General features: G+C 42.7%; 1 protein-coding gene across 1 annotated transcript; it reads left to right on the top strand.

Annotated features, from left to right (window-relative positions):
* The first annotated feature begins 2,834 nt into the window (after positions 1 to 2,834).
* LOC123483167 lies at positions 2,835 to 13,503 on the top strand. The gene is made up of 9 exons (XM_045212685.1): positions 2,835 to 3,281; positions 3,985 to 4,109; positions 4,476 to 4,629; positions 9,116 to 9,228; positions 9,642 to 11,126; positions 11,471 to 11,707; positions 11,778 to 12,002; positions 12,179 to 12,245; positions 12,338 to 13,503. The coding sequence occupies exons 1-9, from the start codon at positions 3,110 to 3,112 to the stop codon at positions 13,501 to 13,503; spliced, it is 3,744 nt and encodes a 1,247-aa protein (XP_045068620.1). The 5' UTR covers positions 2,835 to 3,109.
* The last annotated feature ends 888 nt before the right edge of the window (positions 13,504 to 14,391 follow it).

Consider the following 14,391-nt stretch of genomic DNA (forward strand, 5'->3'; position numbering starts at 1 on the left):
CTTATATGTTGAGTCAGGGTGTGTATATTCTTTTGTTGGGTATGTTCTATGTTGTTTTTCTAGTAGGTGTACATCTATGTTGGCCGGTGTGGTTCCCAATAAGAGGCAGCTGTCGCTCGTTGTCTCTGATTGGGGACCATACTTAGGCAGCCTATTGGCACTATTGAGTGGTGGGATCTTGTTCCTTGTAAGGTATGTTGTGTGTGCTACCTTGGACTTCACGTTTCGTTTCGTTTATTGTTTTGGCGAGTGTTTATTACGTTAATAAACATGTACGTATATCATGCTGCGCCTTGGTCTGTCCCGTCATTAAACGAACGTGACAGCCAGCGCAAGTCTAGATAGCAATAGCTGTATTATTCCTACAACAGTTTAGTTTCAGTCCGCTAGGTGTATCTCTACAGCATGGGCATATCTCTGGGTAACGTGGACATCCCCATGACACATATAATAATAATAATAGATGTTTGGTGAATCTATGAATTATGTATGACCACTGGAGACTTTGCCACTCAACATAATGTTTTTATAGAATATTTAGAAATGTATTTCCTCACTCAAAATAATTTGACATGATTTATATGAATCGGGTCATGAACATATGGACTTTGAAATGAACAAGGGAGAGGTTAGACGTAGGTTAAGTCTGGCATAAATCCACATCACCAACAAACTATCATGGTCCAAACACACCAAGACAGTCGTGAAGAGGGCACGACAAAGCCTATTCCCCCTCAGGAGACTGAAAAGATTCGGCATGGGTCCTCAGATCTTCAAAAAATTCTACAGCTGCACCATCGAGAGCATCCTGACTGGTTGCATCACCGCCTGATATGGCAACTGCTTGGCCTCCGACCGCAAGGCACTACAGAGGGTAGTGCGTACGGCCCAGTACATCACTGGGGCCAAGCTTCCTGCCATCCAGGACCTCTATACCAGGCGGTGTCAGAGGAAGTGGTCCTCTGTAGCTCAGCTGGTAGAGCACGGCGCTTGTAACGCTAAGGTAGTGGGTTCGATCCCCGGGACCACCCATACACAAAAATGTATGCATGCATGACTTTAAGTCGCTTTGGATAAAAGCGTCTGCTAAATGGCATATTTATTTTTATTTTTATTTAGAGGAAGGCCCTCAAAATTGTCAAAGACTCCAGCCACCCTAGTCATAGACTGTTCTCTCTGCTACCGCACGGCAAGCGGTACCGGAGTGCCAAGTCTAGGTCCAAAAGACTTCTCAACAGCTTCTACCCCCAAGCCATATGACTCCTGAACAGCTAATCATGGCTACCCGGACTATTTGCACTGCCCCCCCACCCCATCTTTTTACGCTGCTGCTACTCTGTTAATTATTTATGCATAGTCACTTTAACTCTACCCACATGTACATATTACTTCAACTACCTCAACTAGCCGGTGCCCCAGCACATTGACTCTGCACCGGTACCCCCCTGTATATATAGCCTCCCTACTGTTATTTTATTTTACTTCTGCTCTTTTTTCTCAACACTTTTTTGTTGTTGTTTTATTTGACTTTTTTATTAAAAATAAATGCACTGTTGGTTAAGGGCTGTAAGTAAGCATTTCACTGTAATGTCTGCACCTGTTGTATTCGGCGCATGTGGCCAATAAAATTTGATTTGATTTGATTTGTATTCAAAATGATCTAAAATCTCCAAAGTTCTTTAGCCTATTACTTTAATAATTCAATGTTTAATGTAGGCCTATCCAAATAAAAAAAATAGGCCTTCAATTTGTAGGCATTGCTATTTAGGATATAATTTTGGGTACTGGTGTCTTGCGGAATAATTTTAGAACTCTATTTGTTTTTAATAACTGTTTTTATTATAGGCCACTTTAAAAGAGACCCTAGCTCACAGGACTCTAAATATAGCCTCTAAATAAATGTTCTACAAAATAGTTGAAGAAGCATGTGCAGTGGCTGATAGGGAAAACAGATCTGGCAATCAGAATAGGCTATAGACAGTCTTGACCAGTTGGGACCCCTTGGCTATTACGCTCAGGACAGGTTATAGCCAAGACTTAATCAATATTTTGTTTTGTCTAATTTTTTGATATGGATATAGCCTCTGCGTGATGGGGTTGTGAAATGCAAATGGCTATAACAAGCCTACATACAGAGTGGAATTCGCAAATACAACAGTCAAAACGCCTAATATAAGTCCTACAGTCCGTGCTCCCAAATACTGGAAAAGGTGTGATTCATTAGGTTACATGATCACCATGCGGCTATAAAAATAAAGTATGTAATTATATGGCCATTAAATAACATACAACAGCATGGCATAGTGGAATAGGTCTAGCATAAATAATATTTACTTTATATTTTGCAGCTCAGGCGGTTATTCTAGACAAGGCTCTTCTGTGTCTTTAGATTCATTCTCACACAAGTCATTTGCTGAAGGCCCAGGCCAATACTACGCCATCTACTGGTATAACTTCGATGCCGTTGTAAAACAAGCTCAATACTTTTATTTTGGAAATGAAACCGGAAGCTGCAAAGCAACTCTAACGTCTGGTCTAGAGTTGCTTGAGTGACAAGCTAACTTCGGTTCATGTCTTTTGCTGATGCCACATTCCTGACAAAAGTTTGTACGTATAAAACGATCAGTAACCGAGTAAAGGGAGACGTAAAGTAAGAATTGTACGTGCAAATGTTCATTCATAGTCGTAACATAGGGTCTGTCCGTTTACAGACCTAATTTAACAGGTTACGTTTCACGCATGGCTTTTCTTACGATCCTAACAATTTACGTATGGACAATCAACTCGCACCCGCTGCAAAACACGCCTACCTGGGCGCCCGGGACAGATTAACCGAATCCCCTCAAGAGTTCCGCAAATCCACAGAAGTTGATTTGGGGATGGTCTGGACGGACTAAATCTGAACCAATAATAGACGACTATTTTTGGGACAACTCAAGGCCAGGGCGGACCATCTCATAAATTCATCAAGTACATCTGATCAAAAATAGGAATCCGTGCGTGTAAGGGTTTATAGTGGCAGCAGTGTAGTGTACTTGTTCTCCTCGATCGACTGACTTGCTCATTCTATTAGGATAAACGACAAATAAAAGCCAGGCTAATTTATAATATGGACGTTTTCAAATACCCAGTTTTTTTCGAGTGCCAGACTCTGGACGCATCTCAGAGAAAGAAGATAAAAAAGTACTTTGAAATTCGCCGTAAATCCGGTGGCGGAGATTGTGGACCAGTAGAATCAGTTGGTGACAACGTTTACAAGATCGCATTTATTTACCAGACAGGTACGAAAATGCGTAGGCTAGGTGATTGAATATGGAGTGCCTTTCTACCATATAGTCTTGCCAAAAGTCGGTTCATAAGTGAAAGTTTGTTTTTCAATATATGTTTTATTCTACTTGATTCATATTTATTATTTGAATAGGCCTACACTTGGGTAAAACAATAATATTTAAACTTTGTTGGAGGATTTGTTGAATCCGAATGTTTTTTAGACATATGCAACAAATAGATCTGGTATATGCTTAAGTTTCACTTTCACATAGCCAGGCTACGCTTATTTTTTACATTTACGTCATTTAGCAGACGCTCTTATCCAGAGCGACTTACAGTTAGTGAGTGCATACATTTTCATACTGCTTATTCAGACAGACATGCACAAATGCATTTCTTTGGCTTTTCATTATATTGATTAACTCTACAGGACTTTAGCAATCTAAAAATGAAGAAGCATGTTGTTGTAATAACTTTTAAGATTAATTAATAACTTTTAGATATACTGTACACACATTATATTACTTAATATGTTATAGCACAACTCCTCTAGCCTATGTAGCATATGCCTTTAACTCTTTAAGTCCTGTACTAAATGCAAAGGCTTAATAAATAGTAAAACGTATTATTATGATTATTATTGTTGGTATTGATATTACTACTACTACTACTACATGACAACAACAACTTATTATGACTCTGTAACTCTTTCAGTACAGGAGAGGGTACTTCAGAAACCTAATCATGTGTTGGAGATGCCTGGGGGACCTCTTTCCCTCACTCTGAGAGGCAGCCTGGAGCCTCCACCCACAACAACCTCTCCAGTCAGCAGTCAGGAGGTGAGGCCAGACTAAACAGACACGCCTACACAGTGAGTCACATATCACCATGTTAGATAACAATCTATGTTCATATGACGTCAATGCACTGTTGTGTTTGCACTGTTAGCCCACACTGGGATGTTTGCAAGTTTGTGAGGTATAAATGTGTAGTTTTGTAATATTGAGGGAAAAGTCATTCTAACTAAATCGAACCATCTTAAAGTAAACTGAAAAATACCACCCTGCTACAATGGAGAATCATCAGATATCCCAGAAGCAGCTGTACGGTTGACCTGCAATAATAAATAGAAAAGTAATACAATATTGTAATCATTTTTTACAGTGGAATTATCCTGCAATGACTCACTTGTTTTCCAACTCTAGAGTCACTCCCTCCCGGTCGAGACATCTTCACCTGGTGGTGGAGAACATGTACTTCATCGTCTGAGCACAGGGAAGCGGGAGAAGTTCAACACCACCTGTCGTTTGGGAAAGGCCGAGCTCCGTCTTCTAGGGGAAGTGATGGAGAAGGATCTAGGTGAGGTTGTGCCAGGGGTGAGGTTGACGCGCGGTGACTCAGCTCAGTTGGTGCTGGAGGGCTCCGCAAGTGAAGTCCGACCGAACAGCCAGAGAATGGGTCACAGAAAAGACTGCTTTGGTGCTGGAGCGCCGGGAGTGGGTAGTGCCTGAGGTGTCCCTCCACCTCCTGTCCTTTCTCAGGGAAGAGTATGGGAACTTAGGCAGCCTGCTGGCGTTGGAAGGCCAGGTTGAGGTAGAGCTGGAGGACACAGAGCTCATCCTCTATGAGGTGGTGTTTATGACGTGTTTGTTCTTCAATTTACGCTTTGGCCACAAATACGAGTATAGCTCTGAGTAAGTAGCTGATCTACGCCACCTTTTTTATAGAGGTGAGGTCATCTGATAATTACCAAACACTATATTAACAATCTATAATAACACAGCTTCTTTATCAACAGGAAATAACAAGCAGATAATTAAGTTGCTAATAGAAATCATTTTATTTTCTGCAGCAGCAGTTACAGTTTGTATATTAAATAGAATTGTATGGTCACACACAGCCTAATAATCAACATTGGAGCACTGCTCATTTAATTATAAACTGGGTGGTTCGAGCCCTGAATGCTGATTGGCTGACAGCCATGGTATATCAGACCGTATACCAGGGGTATGACAAAACATTTATTTTTACTGCTCTGATGAAGTTGTTAACCAGTTTATAATAGGAATAAGGCACTTCGGGGGTTTGTGATATATGGCCAATATACCACAGCTCCTTTTTGTGTCGTGCATAAGAACAGCCCTTAGCCGTGGTATATTGGCCATATACCACACCCCCCGGGCCTTATTGCTTAAATATGACACAATCTTCGCAGCTGTCACTCACAGAGTCATTCTAGCACCATTATTAGCTTGATATAACAAGAGCACACAAACAAAGTGCATTGTTGAGGGAGGTGTGCCACAGGGAGAAGGAGAGAAGATTGGCTGAACAGCACATAGTTAAGATTAGGCAACCAAGCTGCCACACTGGAATTTGGACTACGTATAGACACTTTCAACTCCCTCATCTTCCCCAAGCACGCCAACCTATACACGTGTAAAAGAGAACTGCTGGCACAGGGAAACACGAAACACACCTGGGGGCAATCACAGTTAGGTGATGCATGTCAGATGAGTATAGGATGAGTCAACAACATTATTTGGCTATGGGTGAACAGAATATAAACTTTTAAAAGTGAGATTTTCACTGGAAAGTTACTTTAATACCACACAAATAATACTCTGCTTACACTGACAAAGACCAATAATAACGACCTCATCTTGAATGCAACCATCTAATCTAGGCCTATGAAAAGGGGAGACACATATTGTACAGTATGACATCCATCTGGCCTGGAGGAGGGAAAAAAAACGTTCCACTAGCGCTGACTCATCCAATGATGAAGATAGTGAATGTGAGCACTCCCCGAGAATATGTCCGATACTCTCCGCTAGTGCCAAGACTGGCTAGGCTAGGCCTACTGTTCTCTCAGTATTGGGAGGTGAGAATTTTGATAACTAAAGACATAAAATAGTTTTTTCTTTGTCTCCTTTCTCTTTTGTGTTTTAACCGCGATTATATTTTGAAATACTGCAATAGGCCTAGGACTATTTTGGATGCTTTTCACTGACAGCCGCAACTCAACAATCAGCGGATGCACAGTACCAAAATTATCGAATGGCGGAAATCAACGATATGCTTAGCCTACTGTATTAGTTTGTACTAAACAGTACGTTCTAAATAGTATGCTTGATTAGTATGATTAGTACACAGTATGCAGTCTAAGTCAGTAGTAGGCAAGCCAGATTTCGGACACGGCCTGTGCATAAAGTTGAGAATCTCGCACATGAGCAAAACCTTCCGATTATTTGCTATCTGGAAGAGGCTTCCAGCGACTCCATTTTATTTTTGTCTCCTGGTGCCCAAATTGCGGGCTTTCTCACTGTAGGCTATGCTCTTATTTTGACAACACATCCCATGATTTATTTCCAATTGTAGATTTTTATTTGTATTAAGTGATAACCCTTATGAAAACCTGCAATCATTTGGCCATTTATATCTATGCTCTGAGAGAGAGAAGGTAAAGGGGATACACGCTACAGTATATGGTAAACACAGTTTTTGCATGGTTCTGACCTGAGCTCAACAGTGTGAGTGGAGCAGCGTCACTGCGTGAAGCCTACCTCTCTACCATTGGACGGATTCGATTATGCTGAGCTGCTGGGTGCATTATCCAGAAATGTACATCTCTTTTCCATAAAATATGTGTTTGAATTTTCAAACCAGTTTTCATTGGGAAAGCAGATAAAAGCACAGAATCCTACTTATTACCCCATGTGCTTAATCGCATCACTTTTGTTTTGAGCCGACTTCGCTGTGGCCTTTGAATGGGGCACCTGGCTCATGCCCGGGAGGCAGCCCGTTTCCAAAACGAATGCAAACAACTTTCACCTGGTGCAAAACATGCCTACCTGGGGGCCCAGGTCAGATTAATAAAATCCCCTCAATGAGCACCGCCTGTCCACAGAAATTGATTTTGGAGACGGTCCGGATGGACTAAATCTGAACCAATCATAGACAACTATTTTGGGGCCAACTCAAGGCCAGGGAGGACCATCTCTATAGTTCATCAAGTTATGTAAATCTGATCAAAGAATATAAATAAAATCTAATTGTATTTGTCACATACACATTTTTAGCAGATGTTAGCTTCTAGCTCCGACAGTGCAGTAATATCTAACAATTTCACAACATATACCCAATACACACAAATCTAGTAAGGAATGGAATTTAAGAATATATATACAGTGGGGAAAAAAAGTATTTAGTCAGCCACCAATTGTGCATGTTCTCCCACTTAAAAAGATTAGAGAGGCCTGTAATTTTCATCAAAGGTACACGTCAACTATGACAGACAAAATGAGAATGGAGTGTGACTGTTTGAGGTTGTGGACAGGTGTCTTTTATACTGATAACAAGTTCAAACAGGTGCCATTAATACAGGTAACGAGTGGAGGACAGAGGAGCCTCTTAAAGAAGAAGTTACAGGTCTGTGAGAGCCAGAAATCTTGCTTGTTTGTAGGTGACCAAATACTTATTTTCCACCATAATTTGCAAATCAATTCATTAAAAATCCTACAATGTGATTTTCTGGATTTCTTTTCTCAATTTGTCTGTCATAGTTGACGTGTACCTATGATGAAAATTACAGGCCTCTCTCATCTTTTTAAGTGGGAGAACTTGCACAATTGGTGGCTGACTAAATGCTTTTTTTCACCCACTGTACATATATAAATAAAATAATATGCCATTTAGCAGACGCTTTTATCCAAAGCGACTTACAGTCATGCGTGCATACATTTTTTGTGTATGGGTGGTCCCTGGGATCGAACCCACTACCTTGGCGTTACAAGCGCCGTGCTCTACCAGCTGAGCTACAGAGGACCACACATATATGGACAAGCAATAACAGAGCGGCATGGACTAAGATACAGTAGAATATTATATTATAGAATAGAATACGGTATATACATATGAGATGAGTAGTGCAAGATATGTATACATTATTAAAGTGACTAGTGTTCATTTCTTAAAATGGCAGTAGCAGCCTCTAATGTGCTAGTGATGGCTATTTAACAGTCTGATGGCCTTGAGATAGAAGCTGTTTTTCATTCTCTCGGTCCCAGCTTTGATGCACCTGTACTGACCTCGCCTTCTGGATGATAGCGGGGTGAACAGGCAGTTGCTCGGTTGGTCGATGTCCTTGATGATCTTTTTGGCCTTCCTTTGACATGCCCAAGCGCATGTGTATGTTTTCGCTCCTGCATGGGCGTATGGTGGCAGCAGTGTAGTCTACTTATTCTCCTCGATCGACTGACTTGCTCTTTCTATTAGGTTAAACAACAAATAATAGCCAGGCTACTTTATAATATGGACTTTTTCAAATACCCTGTTTTCTTCGAGTGCCAGACTCTGGACCCATCACAGAGAAATAAGATTTAAAAAAAGTAATTTTAAAGATTGTGGACCAGTAGAATCAGTTGGTGACAAAGTTTACAGGATCGCGTTTATTTACCGGAAACGTATGAAAATGTTTAGGCCAAGTGATCAGATATTTGGAGTGCCTTTTTAAAAGAACTTTATAGATGTAAATACAGTATATTACTTTAGAGATTATAGCACAACTCCTCTAGTTTATGCCGTAGGTGTCTGACTTTGTCTGAATGTGTGGGTGCAAATTGTTTTAGATATTTATTTATTTTAATCTCGCAATTCTATACTGTTTATGCTGTTTATGTAACCTATGCCTTTAACACTTCAAGTCCTGGACTGAATGCAAAAGGCTTAATAAATAGTAAAACATATTATTATTAATATTAGTATTATTATTGTTGTTGTTGTTATTGTTATTACTAGTACTACTACATGACAACAACTCATTATGACTCTGTAACTCTTTCAGTCCAGGAGAGGGTACTTCAGAAACCTAATCATGTGTTGGAGATGCCTGGAGGACCTCTCTCCCTCACTCTGAGAGGCAGCCTGGAGACAACCACCCCAGTAAGCAGTCAGGCGGTGAGGCCCGACTATACAGACACAACTACAGTATAGAGTACAGGCTGAGTCACATAACCTGTTAGAGAATACATTTATTTTCCCTAACATGAGGTCAGAATACACAGACGTCAATGCACTGTTGTTGTATTTGTACTGTTAGCCCACACTTGAATGTTTGCCAGTTTGTGAGGTATAAATGTGTGGTTTTGTAGTATTGAGGGAAAAGTCATTTTAACTAAATAAAAACATGAAAAAGACCAACCTAGTCGCTAAAATTAAGAATCAACAGATATCCCAGAAGCAGCTGGACGGTTGACCAGCAATAATAAATCCATAAACCTACTTAAGTAGAAAAGTAATAATAATAAAGTATTGTAATAGTTATCACAGTGTAATTACCCTGCAATTACTTACTTATTTTCCAACTCTAGAATCACCACTCCCTCCCGGTCGAGACATCTTCACTTGGTGGTGGAGAACATGTACTCCATCGTCTGAGCACAGGGAAGCAGGAGAAGATCAGCATCACCTGTCATCTGGGACAGGCCGAGCTCCGTCTTCTAGGCGAAGTGATAGAGAAGGATCTAGGTGAGGTTGTTCCACGGGTGAGGTTGACACGCCTTGACTCAGCTCAGCTGGTGCTGCAGGGCTACGCAAATGAAGTCCGGACAGCCAGACAGTTGGTTACTGATAAAATGTCTCTGGTGCTAGAAAGGGTAGTGCCTGAGGTGTCCCTCAACCTCCTGTCCTTCCTGAGGGAGGAGTATGGGGGGCCTGGGGCCCTGGGCAACCTTCTGGGGTTGGAAGGCCAGGTGGAGGTAGAGCTGGGGGACACAGAGCTCCGTCTGTTCGCCCTCTCCTCTGGAAAACTGGACCAGGCTGAGAAGGATCTGTTGGGGGAGTTTGGGGAGGAGAAGATCGACTTGCCCAACAGTGCTGCCATCCCGGCTGAACTGAGGTCCAAGCTTGAGAAGAAGGTGAAGGAGATGAACCAGAGCAGGTGCAGGGTGGTGGCCAGGTACGGTCCTGGGTGTAGAGTGCAGCTGCTGGGCCACCTGAAGCAGGTTCAGGAGCTGAGGGAGGAGATCGGGGCCTTTCTCATAGACCGGTCCAGTGTGAGAGTCGTGAGACACCATCAACAGAATCAGGATGGCGTAGTCAGCGAAGCGGGCACCGGATCAAGACGTGAGGAGACGGTCGCAGCCGCCAGCTATAGCCTCCGGCTGGGGCTGCAGGTAGTGGTGCGTCAAGGTGACATCACCAAGGAACGGGCGGACGCGCTGGTGAATGCAGCCAATGAGGACCTGGATCATGCTGGGGGCGTGGCTGCAGCTCTGAGCCGGGCTGGGGGGCCTGAGGTACAACGGGCCAGCAGGGATCTGGTTAGGCAGATAGGGAGAATACCCACAGGTACAGTGGTAGAGACTACAGGAGGGAATCTGCCTTGTAAGATGCTGCTGCATGCGGTGGGACCAGTAGGGGGCAGCGTAGGTGGGAATGAGTGCCTTCTACTGGAGAAAACAGTAAAGGCAGCCCTGTATCTGACAGAGACCATGGAGCTTCAGACCCTGGCCATGCCCTGCATCAGCTCAGGGATATTCGGCGTTCCTCTGAAGGTGTGCTCTGAGGCCATAGTCTCTGCAGTGAGGGACTTTGGGAGGGAACAGCGCATCCTTACCAAGGTCACTCTGATTGATGTGAGTGGAGAGGCAGTGAAAGCCATGCAGGAGGCCTGTGATAGGCTGTTTCAGGGGAAGAGGGAGTTTTCTGGTTGGGAGGGAGATTCTAGCACCACCAACACTACCACTACACATGCTCCTCAGAGAGACACCACTTCTGCCTCCACCAGGGGAGCAGCGGCTCCAGAGGTTTGTGTCCAGCTGGAGATCATCCAGGGAACCATAGAGAAGCAGCAGGTGAGTGAGAGACACACTGACATGGCCATGGCCTTGATTCAACAACATTGACTTCAGTTCACTTCATACTGACTCAATGTTCCCTTTTTCTTTCTTTCCTTCTTTCTTTCTTTCTTTCTTTCTTTCTTTCTTTCTTTCTCTTTCTTTCTTTCTTTCTTTCTTTCTTTCTTTCTTTCTTTTCTCTCTCTCTCTCTCTCTCTCTCTCTCTCTCTCTCTCTCTCTCTCTCTCTCTCTCTCTCTCTCTCTCTCTCTCTCTCTCTCTCTCTCTCTCTCTCTCTCTCTCTCTCTCTCTCTCTCTCTCTCTCTCTCTCTCTCTCTCTCTCTCTCTCTCTCTCTCTCTGAAGGTGGATGCCCTGGTGTCCCCCATGGTTGGTAGTGACCCTCTCTCCTCCCGTGTTGGTAATGTCTTGTCGAAGGCAGCTGGACCGGGGCTGATGAAAGCATTTCTGAGGCAATCAAGGGGACAGACTGCACCTGGTGACAACGTCCTGGTGGAGGGAATGTCTGGTCTCAGCTCTGGCTGTGTCTTCTTCCTCAGCTGTGCACTATGGGACAATAACCCCCAAGGACCAGCAGTACAGGTGTGTCCCCTTGTGTGTGTGTTATGACCTTTGAACCTCCATTAACCCTTAACCTCTGGTCCCCTCTCAGGCTCTGAGGCAGGGTGTGAGGAAAATCCTGACCTCTTGTGAGAAACGGGGCCTCCGTTCCATTGCCTTCCCTGTAGTTGGAACTGGTGTGGTTCTCCAGTTCCCTCACAACCTGGCAGCGCAGGTTCTGCTAGAAGAGATCCGTAGGTATGAACAGAATCGAGCGAGCAGAAGCCCTTTCCTTGTCCGCATTGTCGTCCATCCAACTGACAGAGATTCTACCAAGGTGAGGAGAGACTTTGAAATAAGGTCTCAATGCATTACAAAAAAAATCCTTTAAATTCAATATGTTTCAGCGAAGCCATTTAATAATACTGTCATACATCCATAATTACATTTTTTTTTTAAATAATAACAGTCACAATCCTTCATTGCAGTTGTATTGTTTGTTCTAATCTACAGGCTTTTCAGACTGCCCAGAATGCTTTGCATCTCAGAGGGTTCGTATTGGGTGCTCGACCAGAGCAAGGTGAGTTACATTTCACCCCCACCTTCAAATCAAATACATTATTACTATATGATTAATCCATTTCAAGTTATAATTATGAACCGTCCCTATAGACATCAGGATTGTGCTGCTGGGGAAAACAGGAGGAGGTAAAAGCAGTGCTGGAAACACCATCTTCGGACAAGATGATGTGTTTCTCGTAGACAGTTCCTCCACCTCCGCAACACAAATATGTGAAGCGCAGACCAAGAACATCAAAGGAAGAAACATCACCCTGATTGACACACCTGGATTCTTTGACACTGACATAACTGAAGAGGAGCTGAAACCTAAAATAATCAAATGTATAACAGAGTGTGCTCCGGGGCCGCATGCCTTTCTCATTGTACTGAAAGTGGAACGGTATACAGTTCACGAAAAAGAAGCTGTAGCGAAAATCAAGACATATTTTTCACCAGAGGCCTTCAAATATGCCACAGTCCTCTTCACTCATGGTGAAGAACTCAATGGTTTGACCATTGAGAAGTTTGTCCAACAGAATTATGAACTGAACAAGCTTGTGGAGAAATGTGGAGGCCGCTGTCACGTCATTGACAACAAATACTGGAACACCAATCAGCAGGGTCGGCACAGCAACCAGTACCAAGTAGCAGAGCTACTCAACACCATAGAGAAGATGGTGAGAGAGAACGGAGGAGGATGCTACACCAACGAGATGCTCCAAGAGGCAGAGAGATTAATACAAGCAGAGATGGAGAGTCTTAGGAAGGAGTTAAAAGGCCAGATGTCAGAGGAAGAGATGAGAAAACAGGCTAAAGAAAGAGCGAGAAAGAAGCTCCTGATCAAATTATCAGGGATTGTAACAGGTGCAGTGTTAGGAGCTCTACGTGGGGTGTCAATGCTGATAATGCTACCACTCACACTCGCTACACAACCATTGCTCAATTTAGTCAAAAGTCAGATAGCAGCTTCAATGACAGGGCCAGCAGTCGTGGCGGAGGTAGCAGGACCAGCACTTGAAGCAGAGACAGGGGCGACCATGGGAGTGGGTTCAGGGATAGGCATAGGAGCAGGGATAGGCATAGCTGTAGGAGTTGTTGCTGGAACCGCCGCAACAGCAGGAGCGGTAAGAGGAGGGATAGTAGGAGCTACTGCAGCAGAGGAGGCAGAGACAGTACAGGAGGCAGCAGAGAAAGCAGCTAGTGCTGTCTACAATGAAGCTAAGGGTCTTTATGAAAAAGCAGAAAACCTTTTGATAGGGTACAGTAAGTCTAAGTAGATGAGATATACCTGAAACCATTGCGTGATGGCAACGTGTGTTTCAATATCTAAAAATTATGTAGACAACAGTCAGTTCTATACCACTGTAGAATAGCTGCTTGTCCAACATATGTAGCTACTTGTCCAACATATGTAGTTGCTTGTCCAACATCTGTAGCTGCTTGTCCAAATATATAGAACATTTTTATTTTGTATATATATTTTAAATGTTTTCATTGTTTTGTAAAAATCAAGGGATATGGTGGCAAATAGGGCTGTGGCAGTCATGAAATTTTGTCAGCCGGTTATTGTCATGTAAAAGACTCCTGGTCTCACTGTAATTGACCATTAATTAACATAGACATGTTTAGCATCTGGAGGCCTCCACTCATACAAGTAGCATACAGGCAGCAGATGTGCACTTTTGGAACATCTACATTTAAAAAGTCTAATAAATCAATTGAATATACAACATAACAATAAACCTATTATTTATTTTAGGAAGGTCTAAATAAACATTATGATATGAAGAAAATGCATTTCAGAAGAACAGAATATGAGTTGGCCAGATAACATACAGTAGGCCATGTGCCATACCATAGGCTGTATAGGCTTGGTCATTTAGCAGACAATATATGCTTAAGACCCGTGTCAATAATTTATAATATATGATTTTATAGTAAGAAGAATGTAATTGAACTTAGCCGAATAAAATAGATAGGTTATTTTTCCTATTCCGGAGCTAGTGCGCATATTAAGTGGCTATGTTGAGTGTAAAAGTTATCATTTGAAACAGGTCCTATAGAGTTATATGGTACAAACCTAAGAATGTCTTAGAAATCAAAACATATATGGGCTGCATGATGCGACTATAGGCTATTGATGATTTGAGAATGTCGCAAAAAAG

Source organism: Coregonus clupeaformis, unplaced genomic scaffold (assembly GCF_020615455.1).
Source record: "Coregonus clupeaformis isolate EN_2021a unplaced genomic scaffold, ASM2061545v1 scaf0039, whole genome shotgun sequence".
Lineage (NCBI taxonomy): Eukaryota > Metazoa > Chordata > Actinopteri > Salmoniformes > Salmonidae > Coregonus > Coregonus clupeaformis.

Coding starts and splice junctions, on each gene's coding strand:
- LOC123483167 (XM_045212685.1), top strand. CDS start 3,110: ATGGACGTTTTCAAATACCCAGTTTTTTTCGAGTGCCAGACTCTGGAC. Junction 11,127..11,470: donor GAACCATAGAGAAGCAGCAG/GTGAGTGAGAGA, acceptor CTCTCTCTGAAG/GTGGATGCCCTGGTGTCCCC. Junction 12,246..12,337: donor GGGTGCTCGACCAGAGCAAG/GTGAGTTACATT, acceptor CCGTCCCTATAG/ACATCAGGATTGTGCTGCTG.